Source organism: Geospiza fortis, unplaced genomic scaffold (genome assembly GCF_000277835.1).
Source record: "Geospiza fortis unplaced genomic scaffold, GeoFor_1.0 scaffold41, whole genome shotgun sequence".
NCBI lineage: Eukaryota > Metazoa > Chordata > Aves > Passeriformes > Thraupidae > Geospiza > Geospiza fortis.
In genome coordinates this window covers 19,803,655-19,817,966 of record NW_005054299.1, presented here as the reverse complement: position 1 = coordinate 19,817,966, position 14,312 = coordinate 19,803,655, and the positions used below count along the sequence as shown (strand labels likewise).

The window sequence follows — 14,312 nt, the reverse complement described above, 5'->3', positions numbered from 1 at the left end:
TACTGCGATGGTGAAAACATACACCACCACCCATGCTTCTTGATCTTGCTTTGCCATTTGAAATCAGTTCATCAGCCCATCTGGACAGCATCTGAAATCTCTATATGGCTTCATAGTTTGGATTGCAATAAGTTTGTTCCTTTGCTTTTTTGGCTGCCCCATGAGCCACCAGAAAACAACAAAAATTGGTTTTGCTCTGGTTTTGATTATGAAATTATTCAGTAAAAATATTCAAGTCACTCTCAATGTCAACTGTACCCCCAGTTTTAAGCCTTCTGGAAGCTCCAATTTCAACTGCCTAAGATACAACATACTGTCAGTCTTACTGGGGAGAGGAAGGGGTGTTCAAGAATAAGAAAACCCAACTGGTTTATCTGAAGATAACCAGCAACTAACACAGCAGAAGGTTTTGTGCAAGTCAATACATAAAACTGTTGAGTGTGTGAGGTCTGGATGTTAACTACAGAGACCTAAGCGACAGACTAGCTCATACAGGATTTTACAAATTCTTTTCCCAAAACATCTTCCAGAAAAGGCGGCAGGACACAGCAAAGATTCAGAAATACCAGCTGCTATGCTTTGCTGCAAGCAGTGTATTTTAAATAAGGCAAAACAGAACAAATATTGTGGAAAGGTGGTGGGGAGTTTACAGAAGCAGTTTTGGAAGTAGTTTCCTATACTTCCAAAAGCAATTGTGGATAGATTTATGAAACAAAGAACTGTTCTGGAGTAAGGTCATCACTACGGAGATGAGAAGCAATTTCACTTGCATCAGATCCTTCAGGATTTGAAGAGTCTCTCAAAGCAGAATGATACTCTGGGTTTAATACATTTTTCTCCCTTTTGCAGAACTTGCATCTACAAAAAAAAGGATAGGAGAACCATGCTCTGACTAGCACTCCTAAGATGCTGAACTTCAGGTATCAAGAGAAAAGAAGAGCTCTGCACTGCACTAAGTACTTCCCATAGGAAGCAGAACTGAGATTGAAATCATCATCAGATCTATTTATACTTCTGAATCAATGAACACTGACACAAGTGAAGGCACTGACACAGGTACCAACCTCCCTTTTCCAAGAAACTACGTGGAAAAACTCTTAAACCCTGCTTTCTAGATGGTGCCTTTTTTGGTCTCTCTTAAATCTGGGTTATGCAGCAGTCAGGACAGACACTATTCTCTGCCATAAATGTAACACATCCACGTGCTTTTGAGAAAAAGAAACTTTAAGCACCAGAAACACAAACAGAATCTTGATAAAGTTAAGGGAGTATAGACATAAGCCTAGGGTCAAAGGAAGAAAAAGAATTGGTCCAATTAGTCAGACATCTAAAGGATGCCACAACAGTAAAGTGAGAAGGTAACTGTACAGAGAAGGACTTAAAAGATAACTTGGAAAAAAAATACCCCCAGAATCCACACTAAACCCTTATTTCTACACTTTTAACTGTAGTATTTACTTGTTTGGATTGGTAACTGTAATATTTACTTGTCTGGATATGTAACATATGCTATTAATACTAATCTTTTAGAGCAATATGGACATGTCTAATTTCTATAAATACAACTCTCAAAATTATTTTTTTCTGAAATTACTTTTTTTAAAATCATAAGTAACAGGATGATATTATGAAGAAAAAACTGAATTTTTCTACTCTTTACATAAGCTTGCCTAGAAATACAAGCTGTTTGGAGAAGTCAAAACATCACAAGTTTACTGTTCTTATGCCAGTTAAGGTTCCCTGCTAATAAATTGTTTTAATTAAACAGGAATCTACTTGGACATTTCTGTGAAAGAAATTAAAGTAAAAAGCAAAACTTGTTAAAAAAAAAACCAAACAAAACGAAGTGATTGATATGAAAACACCAAAAGAAGTAATTTTCTTTTTCTCCTCATGATTCTACTACACACACTTCCATCAGAAAGGGTTTGCTGAATCTAGTAAGAGAAGCCATGCCTTAAATTACAGGTGCTTAACATTAAATGACATGGAATCACATATCTAGTTTCCTGAGTTCCCTGGAATCTTAACATTCGACTGAAAGCCTATGTGTGATTCACATTTGAAGAAAATGGACTAAACTGAAATAAATAAAAACAGAACTAAAGTATGTTGGGGATTATGTCTCAACTACATCATCACAGATGTTAGCTTAGGAAAGATTTCTAAAGTTTCCAAGCCAATTTGAGACTTTTAGTAAAAATCAATTTCCAGATTTCAAACATAAACCACAGATGCACACAATTGTGCATCTTTCAAGTTCTCAGAGGTAACCTAAAGTAAGATTTTTCGAAGTGTCTGTACACTTCAGATGTACAAAGCACTACTAATCTTAATGGGATCTTGTTACTGAAGAATAGGATCGTTTTAAAAAATCCTACAGACAGTAGTGAAAAAAAGTATTATTTAAAAACTACTAACATCTGTATGCTGAAATGCTACAAACAAATTATTTTTAAACACTGTAAAATATATCGAATATAAAGCATGACATAATAAGAATAAATTGTGCTGTTTGTCAGCTTTAGTGTCTTACATGCTTCACTTTATTTTCCAAGCACTGCAGAATGATTTACATGGAAACAAGGGATGACATTTTCTCATATGATACTGGCAGAGTTCCTTTAAGGCTATCCAGTTGAGCCGGACTTCTATTTGATTCTGCAAAACTGCTAATCTTCCATTTACTTTGTAAGGAAGGCAAGACATATCATTTAATGCCTAGTTTACCTGCAGCACAAAGGCAACACAGCTTTACATATATAATGTTAAAAGTTCCTCCATAACAATATTTTGGCAATACACAGAATTTAGGTTTATGCAACACACACAAGAAAATTATTTTGAATTGATTCCAAACTGAAATCAATGAAACCACTTATTAGCACGATTTTTTAATGAACACTAAGAACCTTCACAGTCTCCCCTGCAACTTCCAATTGTACAGGAAAATAAACACTTTGCTCATTCTTCTGTCTACAAGAACCACCTCTAAAACTACAGACAGCTACAAAAGAAAGAGCATTCCAGTAATGACCTCTCACATATTTATTTTTAAGCAAACAATTACCTCTCAGAGTATTTTAAAAAAACAGTAGGGTGCTCTCACCACATTTCACAGATGAAAAAGTTAAAGTTTATTTAAAGTACCCTTGCTATCATAGAAGAAAACAAGTGTTTCTATGACCTGATGTATTTTTTATTTTTATCTTTCTTGAATCTGATTGACCTTTGGATCATATCACTTTGGTAAGGTATTTCCCTAAAGCTCTCCTCACTGCTGACTAATAAAGTTATCTCTTTGAAGAGTTCTCCACCATCCATCAGGAGAGGAGTTGATATTGCAAGGATGACTAAGGGAGACCCCCTCCACAGCCCAACCGCCTTCTTTGGAAATTAACCAGTAATTTCAGAAATGACTACTGAAAGGCAAATACAGTTTAGTTGGCATTGAGAAAAACCAGTGTTCTTCCCAACACTGTATCCACAGTCAATCTGTGTCAAATGCCAGGATACCATTAACTGACAAATCAGATTAGCACAGTATTACCAGATACACTACAGTGGATTTAAACCAGGAGAAATCCCGACACACCTCTTAAATCCCTTGGTCTTTCAGAACTTATCTTTCAAGATAAAACAAGTGATTCTACTCCTGCAAAGAACTCTTCTGCACAATATGTGATGATTTTATTATTCAAAACATCTGATGTCTGTTGACAGTAATGATTTTGACTGTTAATTCTAACTAAATAAGCAAGCTTTATTTTAAAACTTTTAAAACTTTCCTTTAAGACCCTAGAAGCTACAGATCTGCTTATTAAAAACTGAAACTTCAGCATAGCAGACAAAAAAATAAGGCCACCTGCTACCTAACACAGCCGAAAGGGTGAGCAAGGAACTGGAATTGCCCACTTCCATCACCACAGCACTCAAGAACCCATGCGAATATTTGACAAATTCCCCACTCCACCTTCTAGTTCCATTTCACCTGATGTGTCATTTGCTTGCTTTAGTACAACTGCATCAGTATAGCTACTATAGCTGGCAAGAAAGTCAGGGTACTCTAAGCTAAAATTCTGTTTTCAAACTAGGACACAAGCCAGAGAATGAAGGAATCATAAAGATTCTAAGATGGAGGCACAACAATGCATGCATTTACATGACTGAAAATTACTGTTCATGAAAACTGCTTCAAATGATCATAAGACAGCCAGCTCCAAATAGTGGTTTTGGGGCTTTGATTTTTTCAGTCTCATGAAAAAGGATTTGTAATGTAATGTACTATTTTGGAGGCTGTAGCAAAGTACCTATCAAAGGCTAGAATTATTTATTTATAAATAAAGCAGCTGAAATTCTTAGTATCTACAGCTGTGTTTGGTCAAAAAGAAAACCTCACATCTTCCAATCCATTTATACAAAGCTGCAATATCAAAGGACTGGATATAATACTAGAGACCTCTGACTTCGTTAGATTTGCTGGTGTTGAAATTTCCTTCTATCCAGTATTTCCAAATTATTTGGAATATAAAACACATTTCACTTTACAATAAAAGTTCAAACTGATGAACATAATTTACTACATACACAGAATGTTGTGAAAACATTAAAAATCAGCTAATAATAGTAATGCTGAAAATATAGAAGGCAGTGCTGTTTTCATTAAGATACCCCTATTAATAAAGTAAGTTTGAAAATAAAGTAGGGCTTTTAAAATACTTATTTAAATACAGAAGATATAAGATAAAAAAATTATAAACCCCATACCATTTCCAACAACACACAAGAAATATAATATACCACTTGATGGAATCTTAAATGCTTTTCCTTAACTATTTTCCAAGCAATGCAACTTTCCAGTAAGATCTCATCTAATCACTTTCCAGGATGGTTTACCCTTCTCCAATTTAATATAAAGTGTGTTACAAATGGCCAAAATCATATAAGCTATTTAACAGAAGCAGCTCCAGTCTCTTATATCATGCCCACCTATGTTTATCCTGCTAATAGTATCTATAACATCCCTCTATTAAAGTCTTAGCCTATAAACAATTTATGAAAGAAAAAGAAACCATATTACTCCTCCCACTGAAAGCTCAGGTATTTCTGTACTGTTTAAAAATAGAAACACTTAAGTTTTCTATTGAATAGTAGGCGAAGAACTCTTGGCACTTTTCCACAGGTTAGAATTTTCTGTCTGATGTCTAAATAGAACAATGTAGAGCAACTACATGACTGTAAATCAGCAGTCAGGATTAAACCACAGATGTCTGTATGACAAACTTAACTTTTGCATAATTAGAAATCTAGATTTCAGAACTAACACTAGCAATAAAGAATGCTTTAAATGGCTGGAAAAGGGAAATATTTACTGCTTACTTTACTATTGTTTCACACACAAAAATCTTTGCAATTGCTAAGATTGTTCCAGAAATCACTCCAAGGTGACTCATACACGAAGTGACCTGATCGCCTTAATATAGTCTGGTTGGTGATAAGCATTAAAATGTGTTAAAAGTCTGGGGTAACAAATTCCTACTCTTTATACTACATCTCCCCAGGCATCACAAGTCTACAATTACCATTTCTTTCACTTAGGTATAAAGTTGAGATTTCAAAAATACTCAACTGTAACTAGAAATGAAGGATTTGTCATCATTAATGTGGCCAAACAAGGAGAATCGTAGCTTCATCATCTGCTTTTTCAGTAAGAGGAGAAATGCTTTAACAAGATTTTATATAAAGAACCCAACTTACATGTTCTGTTCCAGGACCATCCTCAGAAAAACAAAAATACGGAAGAAGAAATAAAAAGAAGAAAAAATTACTAGAGGAAGCACTGGGAAAATAGCCAAGACTGAAGGAGCAAATTATAAAAATGGGATGAAAAATTAAAAAAGTTACAGGTACCACAAAAACTACCAGAATAGGTCAACACCATTTTTTCTTCTACAACTATGTCTACCAAAAAACCTAATAGATAGGCACATTTCTGAAAGACAGACAAAAGCCATGCAGAACCCAATCAGAGCTCCTAATCCATGCATAATCCCACTTTGGAAGGGCATGTCCCTACTGAGTTTCAGGCAACAGAGTGTCTTTGTTTCTCTTTGAGAAGAGACTACTTTCTAAATTTCCCAAGGTCTTTTCCAAAAACTTGATTTACCATTTCTCAAGTGAGACGTTTGTAACACCTTAAATAAACAAAGGCAGAGTGGTGGAGAAGAAAAAGTGGAAAACAGATGGTATTCAACAGTAACTACAGGTAGGCACAGCTAACTTATTTCTTTGGGCTCTAGAAGCCATCAAAGATGTCCAGAAAAAGATTCAGAGTAAACATCTGGATTAAGGTGCTTAGAAATAACTGCTGGAGAAACTTCAAACTTCTTTCTCCCATTAGTATAAGAAAAGCTTAGATGGAGAAGAATCCCTATGAACTGCAGCCTAAGTTATAAGCTATAAAACTAGACATTTTTACCTAGTTATATTTGATCATGACTTTGTGTCCAAATTTGTAAAACAATCAACTGAAACATGTGAGGACAGAGATCATCATAACTTTGTACTTACCATTTAATTATTTGTCAACTTTCTGAAAATGGAAAGTTGAAAACAAATTTATAATCATTATATAAACAGCACATTTTATATCTCTTTTCAAAAATATTCTCATCATGGAATAACAGAATGATTGACATTGGAAGGGGCCTCATGAGCCCCAGAGCAGGTTCCACGCGGGTTTTGAATACCTCCAGAGAAGGAGACTACACAACCTCTCTGGGCAGCCTGTTCCAGTGCTCGGTCACCCTGAACAATATTCTGACAAACAATTCTAATTTTCTCCTTTGTAGTAAGACAATAATTTCAGAAGAGTGGACAAATGTAGCAAAATTTAAACTAGATTTACCTCAATTCAGCTGAAAAATCATCAAGACATGTTGTAGTAAATATGGTCTCAAAAAACCATTTCCATTCAACAGATATTATTTTGGTGGTAATGAACCACTGGTCTCTAGACTTTCCACCACAGTAGACAATGATGGACAGAGCTACTTTTCACTTGCAGCTGGCCCAAAATAATTTTGTTAACACCCATGCAAACACAAAAAATTGAACACTGCAGTGACATATCAAGTACAATATGTGAACATTTCCTATGTGAATTGGTGTAAGAAGTTCTTGTTCTCATTTTTAAAACCCAGACTTGCATGACAGACTAGACATAGGACAGTGGAATACACAAAAAGGAACACTTCCAATCTTCTCTTGTTTTTCACTGCCATAATCAGAAATTCACTGTAGCAGGATATTTTACTCTTATGCTATTTGCTGGTGAACATATTCACTTGCAGTTCTACAGAAATTTATTTAAGGGTGGTCTGCTGCAGTACCATTTGTCCCTATCTGCCTGTTCTCATGCCATCAATTCTGTCAGTGCTAAACCAGGCCTGACACTGTAGCCAGTCCTCCAGTGAGGTTCAGCTCTCCACCAAATGGACTCACCACGTTCTCAGAGGAAGGCCAGGGCTCTGACGCAAAACAGGAAGCAGGAACAGCAAATCATGAAGGAATGGCAGGACTGCAGCAGCCCTCAGTTCATACAGCCATGGAAACATTAAGCCTGCTTCATGCTACTAAAAATAAGGCACTATCACCTCTCCCCCACATCAAAAAGTTTACCACGTTATCCAGTAATCACTGCCAAGACATTTGGCTGCTGTGCTGCCCTTCGTGCAGAGCTTCCTGTCTGATCATCCACCCTGAGAGACTTGTGTGGGAACTGACAAAACAGGCATCACGTAGGAATTTCCTAAAATGCTCCTAAGGACAGCAGCATCCTTTTTCTGCTACTGTATCACTTATTAATTTCATTACTTGAACTGAATAAGCAGCAAACAATGGATTGCACAGCATGACCAATGTTTCAACAGGGAAACTATGCAAGGCAGCGCGATATTCTCATTTGTAAAAGCAAAAATGTAAAACCAACACACCATGCTGGAATGAATTAGAAAGAGCTATTCAAGACAAACTTGCATGCAGAATTTATTGTGGTTTTTTAGATGGCTAATAAAAAAATGAAATCTTCTCCTACTATCTTTCTAATGTCAAGCTTTTGCTAGTCTTAATTACAGAGCAACAAATTATGTACAGCATTACTATATTAACTATGTTCTTTTTCTTAACTCAGGCTAAAGCATGGTTAAACATTCTTAAATTATTTTTTTCTTTGTATTTTGCAACGGAATTCACAGCACACAAAGTTCCCAGGGTAAAACTTAAGACATCCTTCAGCTTACCCTAAGTAGCTGAAAATAAACCACAAGGAAAATTTACAACCACACCTATAAGGAAAATACTAGAAATTCACTTAATTTATAAACAAGCCCCACCTCATCAGACTTGCTGAAAGGAAATGCTTTTAGCTCATTCAACTGAAAAACAAACCACTCTACCAATACTATTGCCCCTTCACAATATTCTCTCCTGTTATATAAAGAAAATGCATTGTATATAGGTGTGACTAAAACAAAAAATACCATCAAAATAACTTTCTGGTAACAGGGACTAAACAGGAGGACAGTTAGTGAATGAGTACAATCCAAGCACCACTATAAAAAATGTTCCAATTTGTAAAAATCATGTCATATACAGCACATTTACTTTCCCATACAAGTAAATCTGAAGATATTCAAGACTGAAAAGTCTAAAATCACTATTACAGGCAAGATCCAAATGTAGGAGCAAAATCAAACAAGCTTCTACTGAAACATTATCTCCTACCCATCACAACTGTGAAATTCTACATCTTAGTGACAAATGATATACAAAGTTTGACAGGGAGCATCGCTGAATAATTCTGTATTGTAGTTGTCTTCCAAGAAGATGGAGGCAGCAACCAAGTAAAACTACAGCTGCCCCAACATAAGAAAAGCAATAAAAAAAATCTGAACAACACAGATTCCAGACCAATTTAGAATAGCTAAGTAGAAACCAGAAATACAGACTTTTCCTCAGAAAGGAAATGTGGAATCAAAAGAAAATGGGGTAAAAAGTATCTGTCTGTAATTTGAATTCTGTCATATGTGCCTCATCCCTTACAAAAGCAGCTAGCATAAAGGTGAATTAGCAATTAAACTAAATCTGGTCATCTGTAAAATGCAAGGAACATCTCGATAAACTCATTCAGCTAGAAACATTTATTCGTCACTTAGAAAATGCAGAAGGCCTAACATTTCTGGCAGAGGAGTTCATCCCTACAGCCCAGAAGCTCCAAGAACAACTTCAAGCCCTTAATGATGCTCTGGTTTGGTATGCCGTATTTCTTTATCATGTATGCCCCCTAACCAGGTTCAGAGTTTTTTCTTCTGTTCTGCAGTGAACAATCGATCTAGAGGATTTTTTGCCTTTCCTTTGCAAGAGAACCACCCATCCTCACTTAACTCATGCAAATAACAAACAACTCTCAAAGCTCCCACAATAAAGAGCGATCAATGATCTGGAGGATTCACTTCAGAAGGAGGCATAAGGACAGTACAACAATGCGATCCCAAAAATCTGCAGACTGCTTTATTAATTCTGCTTTTTTTTGAAGAAAAACATAAAAGAAGTAATACTGTATGATCTTGCAGGTGTAGATAAAGACCTGTATCTCACTGAGCTATGGGAAGAGGAAGAGAATTAATCCTAGGGAACTTGAAGTACAGCCAAAGTTTTTTTAAAAATTGCTTCATACTAAAGAAATGTAAATTAAATATAAATGAGTAATAATGAAAAAAAGAAGTTGGTCTTTCTCCTCGAGGAGGAAAAAAATTGGCTTGCTCAGCCAATCTTCCTCAAGTTGTGCTTTTCATTTCTAAAGATAAACTACTTGACTATATCACTATCTTGGTAAAATGTAGGAGAAAGTGAAAAGGGAAAATATTAATTCACATCCACAAGGAAAAAAAATCACTAATGATCCAGATTCATAAATATAAAAAATACTCTTTAGTACTGAAATAGTGTCTGTTCACCCAAGTACATTCAAATAGAAATCCACTTTAAGAAATGTGCCTATTTCTGCACTGTTGCTAGAAAATGTAATTAGGCTTTTTAACATCTTGAGTACAAAAAATAACTGATCATCCAAAATAATTAGCAACTAATTTCCATCTCTGAACACTAGAACACTAGCATGTTTCTGAAATTTATCTCAAACCCAATGCATTGTCACATTCTATGGCAAGATGAAAATGAGTCTTCTCTCCTACATAGTCCCAAATTTTAATCAAGCTGGACAGAATAGAAATACATAACTTTTTTTTTCCAATTTAATCCTTTGACCTTCATCTGAAAAACATTAATAGTTGCAGGTATTCTACCACATGAAAGGGAATTTTACTTTTTCCATTATTACATTTTAGAGTATCTTTGGAATCTTCCAATATCCAGAGTTTCCCTTCTATTGTTATAATTCACTAGGATTTCCCTTTTTACCTTATGCTTACCCTGATTATTTGAAGGTTTATGACTACTCTCACAGAAGTTTTCAATTCCTACCTTTTAACACTAAACTGAATTTTTCAGCTCTCAAACTGCCTGAAGCCTCAATTCAGTTTTTATACTAATTGAACAGATGCAATAGGTAGTACAAACCCAAGTTCACCTATATACTAATTCATTAGTATGTACTACACATACCTGTTCCAGCAAGGCATAATTTTGAGAAATTAGAGCCAACAGACCTTTAACTCTTATGCAAGTAATATGTACCATCCAAATCTCTTATGCATATGCATAGTACATAAAGATGATAATGAAGTGAACTGACAAAGGGTATTTCAAGCGATGTTCTTTTTGGACAATAGTTAGCCCTGTGTTGTTATTTTTCATTACAGGGGAAAACCAATGATTTCTATAATCAGGATTACAGTACTTCCCCAGCTGATTGGGCTACTGCACGAGGCAGAGTGCTTTCATAACAAAGAGCTGGCTGTGACTTTCACAATGTAAGAACTACTAATGCATTAATTTTTTGAGGCTCAGAAGACATCCATCCCACAGCTCCACAAAACAAGTGTAACACAAACATACGCAGAGTATACACATCAGTACTTCAGACATACTGGGGGTTTGTAACCTATCATCCTGAAGTTGACCTTTCAGTCATATTAGTCAGCAATAAGGGCGAGGTAGAAGAATGAACCTGACAAAATTAATTCACACAGAAGTTTGGTTTCTAAACTGTTTGCTCTGTAGTAGATAAAGAATGAACATAAGGTGTTCAAAGTTTTGCCCACATAAAAATCCTGGCTATAAACTCAATCTTAGGGGCTCAAGGTCTCTTTAGTATGTGAGTAAATCCTGAAGATCTACTTTCTCTAGTTGTCTGCTGCTTTCAGAAATTGACAATGTGCAATGTCGAGAGATCTAAATCACAATTTTCGTGCCTCCTGCTTAATATTCTACCATTTTTTGGTAATTCAGAAATAAAGTCTCTCTCCTTATCTTTAGTAATTTCTAAAAATGTCTTCTGAATAAATCTGCTTACAGAGACAGCACGTGTCACCACAAGTTTCCTCACAGCCAGCATCTATTAGCATTCACTAAGTACCCAAAATCAGTAGGCCATTTTAATACCACCTACTACTTTCTTTCACAAGATAGTCTCAATTTTCCTTGTAATATGGAAAATTTTTCCACCACAGAAAAAGATCTAATTTATTCTTATAATTTTACAGGGGCACAAAAGTGGTGGTAAAGATGAGCACAAGATACAAGTTAATGGCATGGGATGCACTAGACAGCCACATTTGAATCACCTTGCTTTGAGTGAGAATACAGAGAAGGTCTAAGAGAAGGGCTCTCACAGGGTAATTCTGGTCTCTGAAAAAGTATTCAAGTCATCTAGACGTGCAGAACCCAGTTTGTACTATCAGGAAATGAGAAAAACAACCATTTTTCAGTTTCACTACTTTCATTTTTCCCTCAAGTATACTGACAGCAAAGTTTTTTGATACTAAAGGGTTTTGTTCTCTTTGCAAAATGTTTAAATGTGATGATCTAAAAAAAAACATGCCTTTGTTTCTTAAAGTATCAGAATCATCTCAAAGTGAAACATAAAAGCATGTCATACCTCCCCAACCTTAAAGTGAAGAATACTAATACTGAAGGAAAGAGAGAAAAGTAGTGTTTGTAACAGTTCAGCATTGCCTTTTAAAGGTGATAACTATTTCCTGTATCTGTACCTCAGAAAAAAAAAAAGTCTCTTAAAAAAAGTCTCTTTAAAAAAGTCTCTATTCTCTTCTAAGGAATAATTCAGTCTGGGATGAGGCAGTTTAAAGATCACTACAGTATTACAAAATCATATCTCAGCCTCCTTTTAGGATGCTACTCTCCAAGCTTACTCTTACTCCTGCAGCAAATTTGTTGTATTTCAAAAGTACCTTCTGAAAATGGAAATCAAAGGCTTGCATACAAATACTTACTGCAGGTATCAGTAACTTTTTTACTTCTTCAACAGCCCTCTTCAGTTTTATTTCTGCTCTGTTCTGAGCATCCTCCACAGTGATAAGTACATGTAAATCTTCATTCAGGTGTTCCCAGTTGGGCTTGCCTCGATTCTGTTCTTCCTAAAAAAAATTAAAACATGGAAGCTATGAAGCACTTACATTCTGTATAAAACAATCACAAACAGTAGATAAATTCAAATTTATAAATTCTGTAAATAGTATGAACTTTATTCTCAGCAATGTTTCTTCATACTTTGGAGACTTTCATATCATATGAACTTAGCCTTCAAAATATCATTTTTGGGGTTTTGTTTTGTGTTTTGGAACCTCCTACACTATATTATACTTTTTAAAGACTACAATATATATGCTGTTTCTTACGAGTACCTCCTCCAGCTGAATAAAGGAACAAGAATAGGAATACAAACACAGTATGACTTTCAATATTATTTAGAGCCTTTCAGGAGTTAAACAGGTAAGACATACTAGTGGCTAAGCAACCTATCTTTTGAAGAAAAGTGAAACAGACACCAGACATAGAAACTCCATCTGAATCACTACAAAGAACAGGAAAGCAATTCTCCAGTGTTAAGAATCACTTTCAAATACTCATGAAGACAAGATTCAAAGAATCAAACACTCCAAAAGGAAAAGAAGTTGCCATTTTCAAAGGAGAGCTGCATGTACTGGATGAAGGAAAGAGAGGAGGAGATGACAAGTCTTTATTACTGAAGTTACGTAAGGGCAAGTGACAAGATGGTCACCAGTACACAGGTACTCATCACATCCATGGCATTAGTGATCCCAAAGATAAATATTAGAAATGTTTTCAGAAAGAGAAAGCATGCCAAAAAAAGCATTTCAATTTTAAACAACAGAAACCAATACATTTAAGTAACACATCCAAGTATACAGTCTTCCAAAAAATAGGATAATGAAACACAACACAAAAGAATCTTCCCAACTCCTTTTTTAAACAGTGAATAAAGCTAGCTAAATTTTCATGAAACTTCACTGAATCTTGACAATATTTAAAATATAATAAAACAAGTTTAAAAAATGGGGCCTCAAAAAAAAAAGCTTATTACAACTTTAAATCTATAAAAAGGCCTATATAAACAAATCCTACTTATTCAAAATTTAAACAGCTGAGTATAACAGATAAGTCTCCTATTTGTAAAATAAACCGTTGTGGCTTAACCACAATTCATACTTTAACTTTGCCTTTTTTTTTTTAGTTGTAAATATGTCTTTTCCCCCAAATTTCATTAGAAATTCCTCCAGGAAATCAGATACATTGAGGGAATCTTCTAAGATTTAATACCAACAAATGTTTGCAGTGCCTCGTATTCATATATACCTGCTCCTCAGAGTGTTAAATTTTTAATTCAGCTAAGTCTGAAATGTTTTCTGGAATACACAAAGATAAAAATGGGGGGGGAACTGAACCATGAGAGATGTATGAAAAATGTATGCAAAGGAATCAGTACTTTGAAACTACTTTTCACTACACGTATGTAACGTGCACATATCCATTACTCCACACTATCAGATATAGTGGTGTGTTTTGTTGTTGATAATGTTATTTTTGCCAACTTTTTTAACAAAGGTGGCTGTGAAATTAGGTCTGCCCATTTCAGAAGCTGGAAACAAAGAGAAAAATCTCACTTATGATATAACACAGAAACAGATGCAAAGTGCAGCTGAGTTAAAACATCCTCTCTGTTGAAATGTAATCTTTGAAAGAACTGTCTATGACAAGGCATTTGCAACTTATTTATTCAGTCGTTATCAAAACTCCACGGTTACTTTTTAAAC

At 35.2% G+C, this 14,312-nt stretch overlaps 1 protein-coding gene across 2 annotated transcripts in view; it reads right to left on the bottom strand.

Annotated features, from left to right (window-relative positions):
* Positions 1-14,312, bottom strand: part of QKI (QKI, KH domain containing RNA binding) — a 109,962-nt gene that overhangs the window by 32,716 nt on the left and 62,934 nt on the right. For both annotated transcript variants that reach the window (XM_031060966.1, XM_031060964.1), the window contains exon 3: positions 12,471-12,614. In XM_031060966.1, coding sequence (XP_030916826.1) covers positions 12,471-12,614 — 144 coding nt within the window. The remainder of the gene's footprint in view (positions 1-12,470; positions 12,615-14,312) is intronic.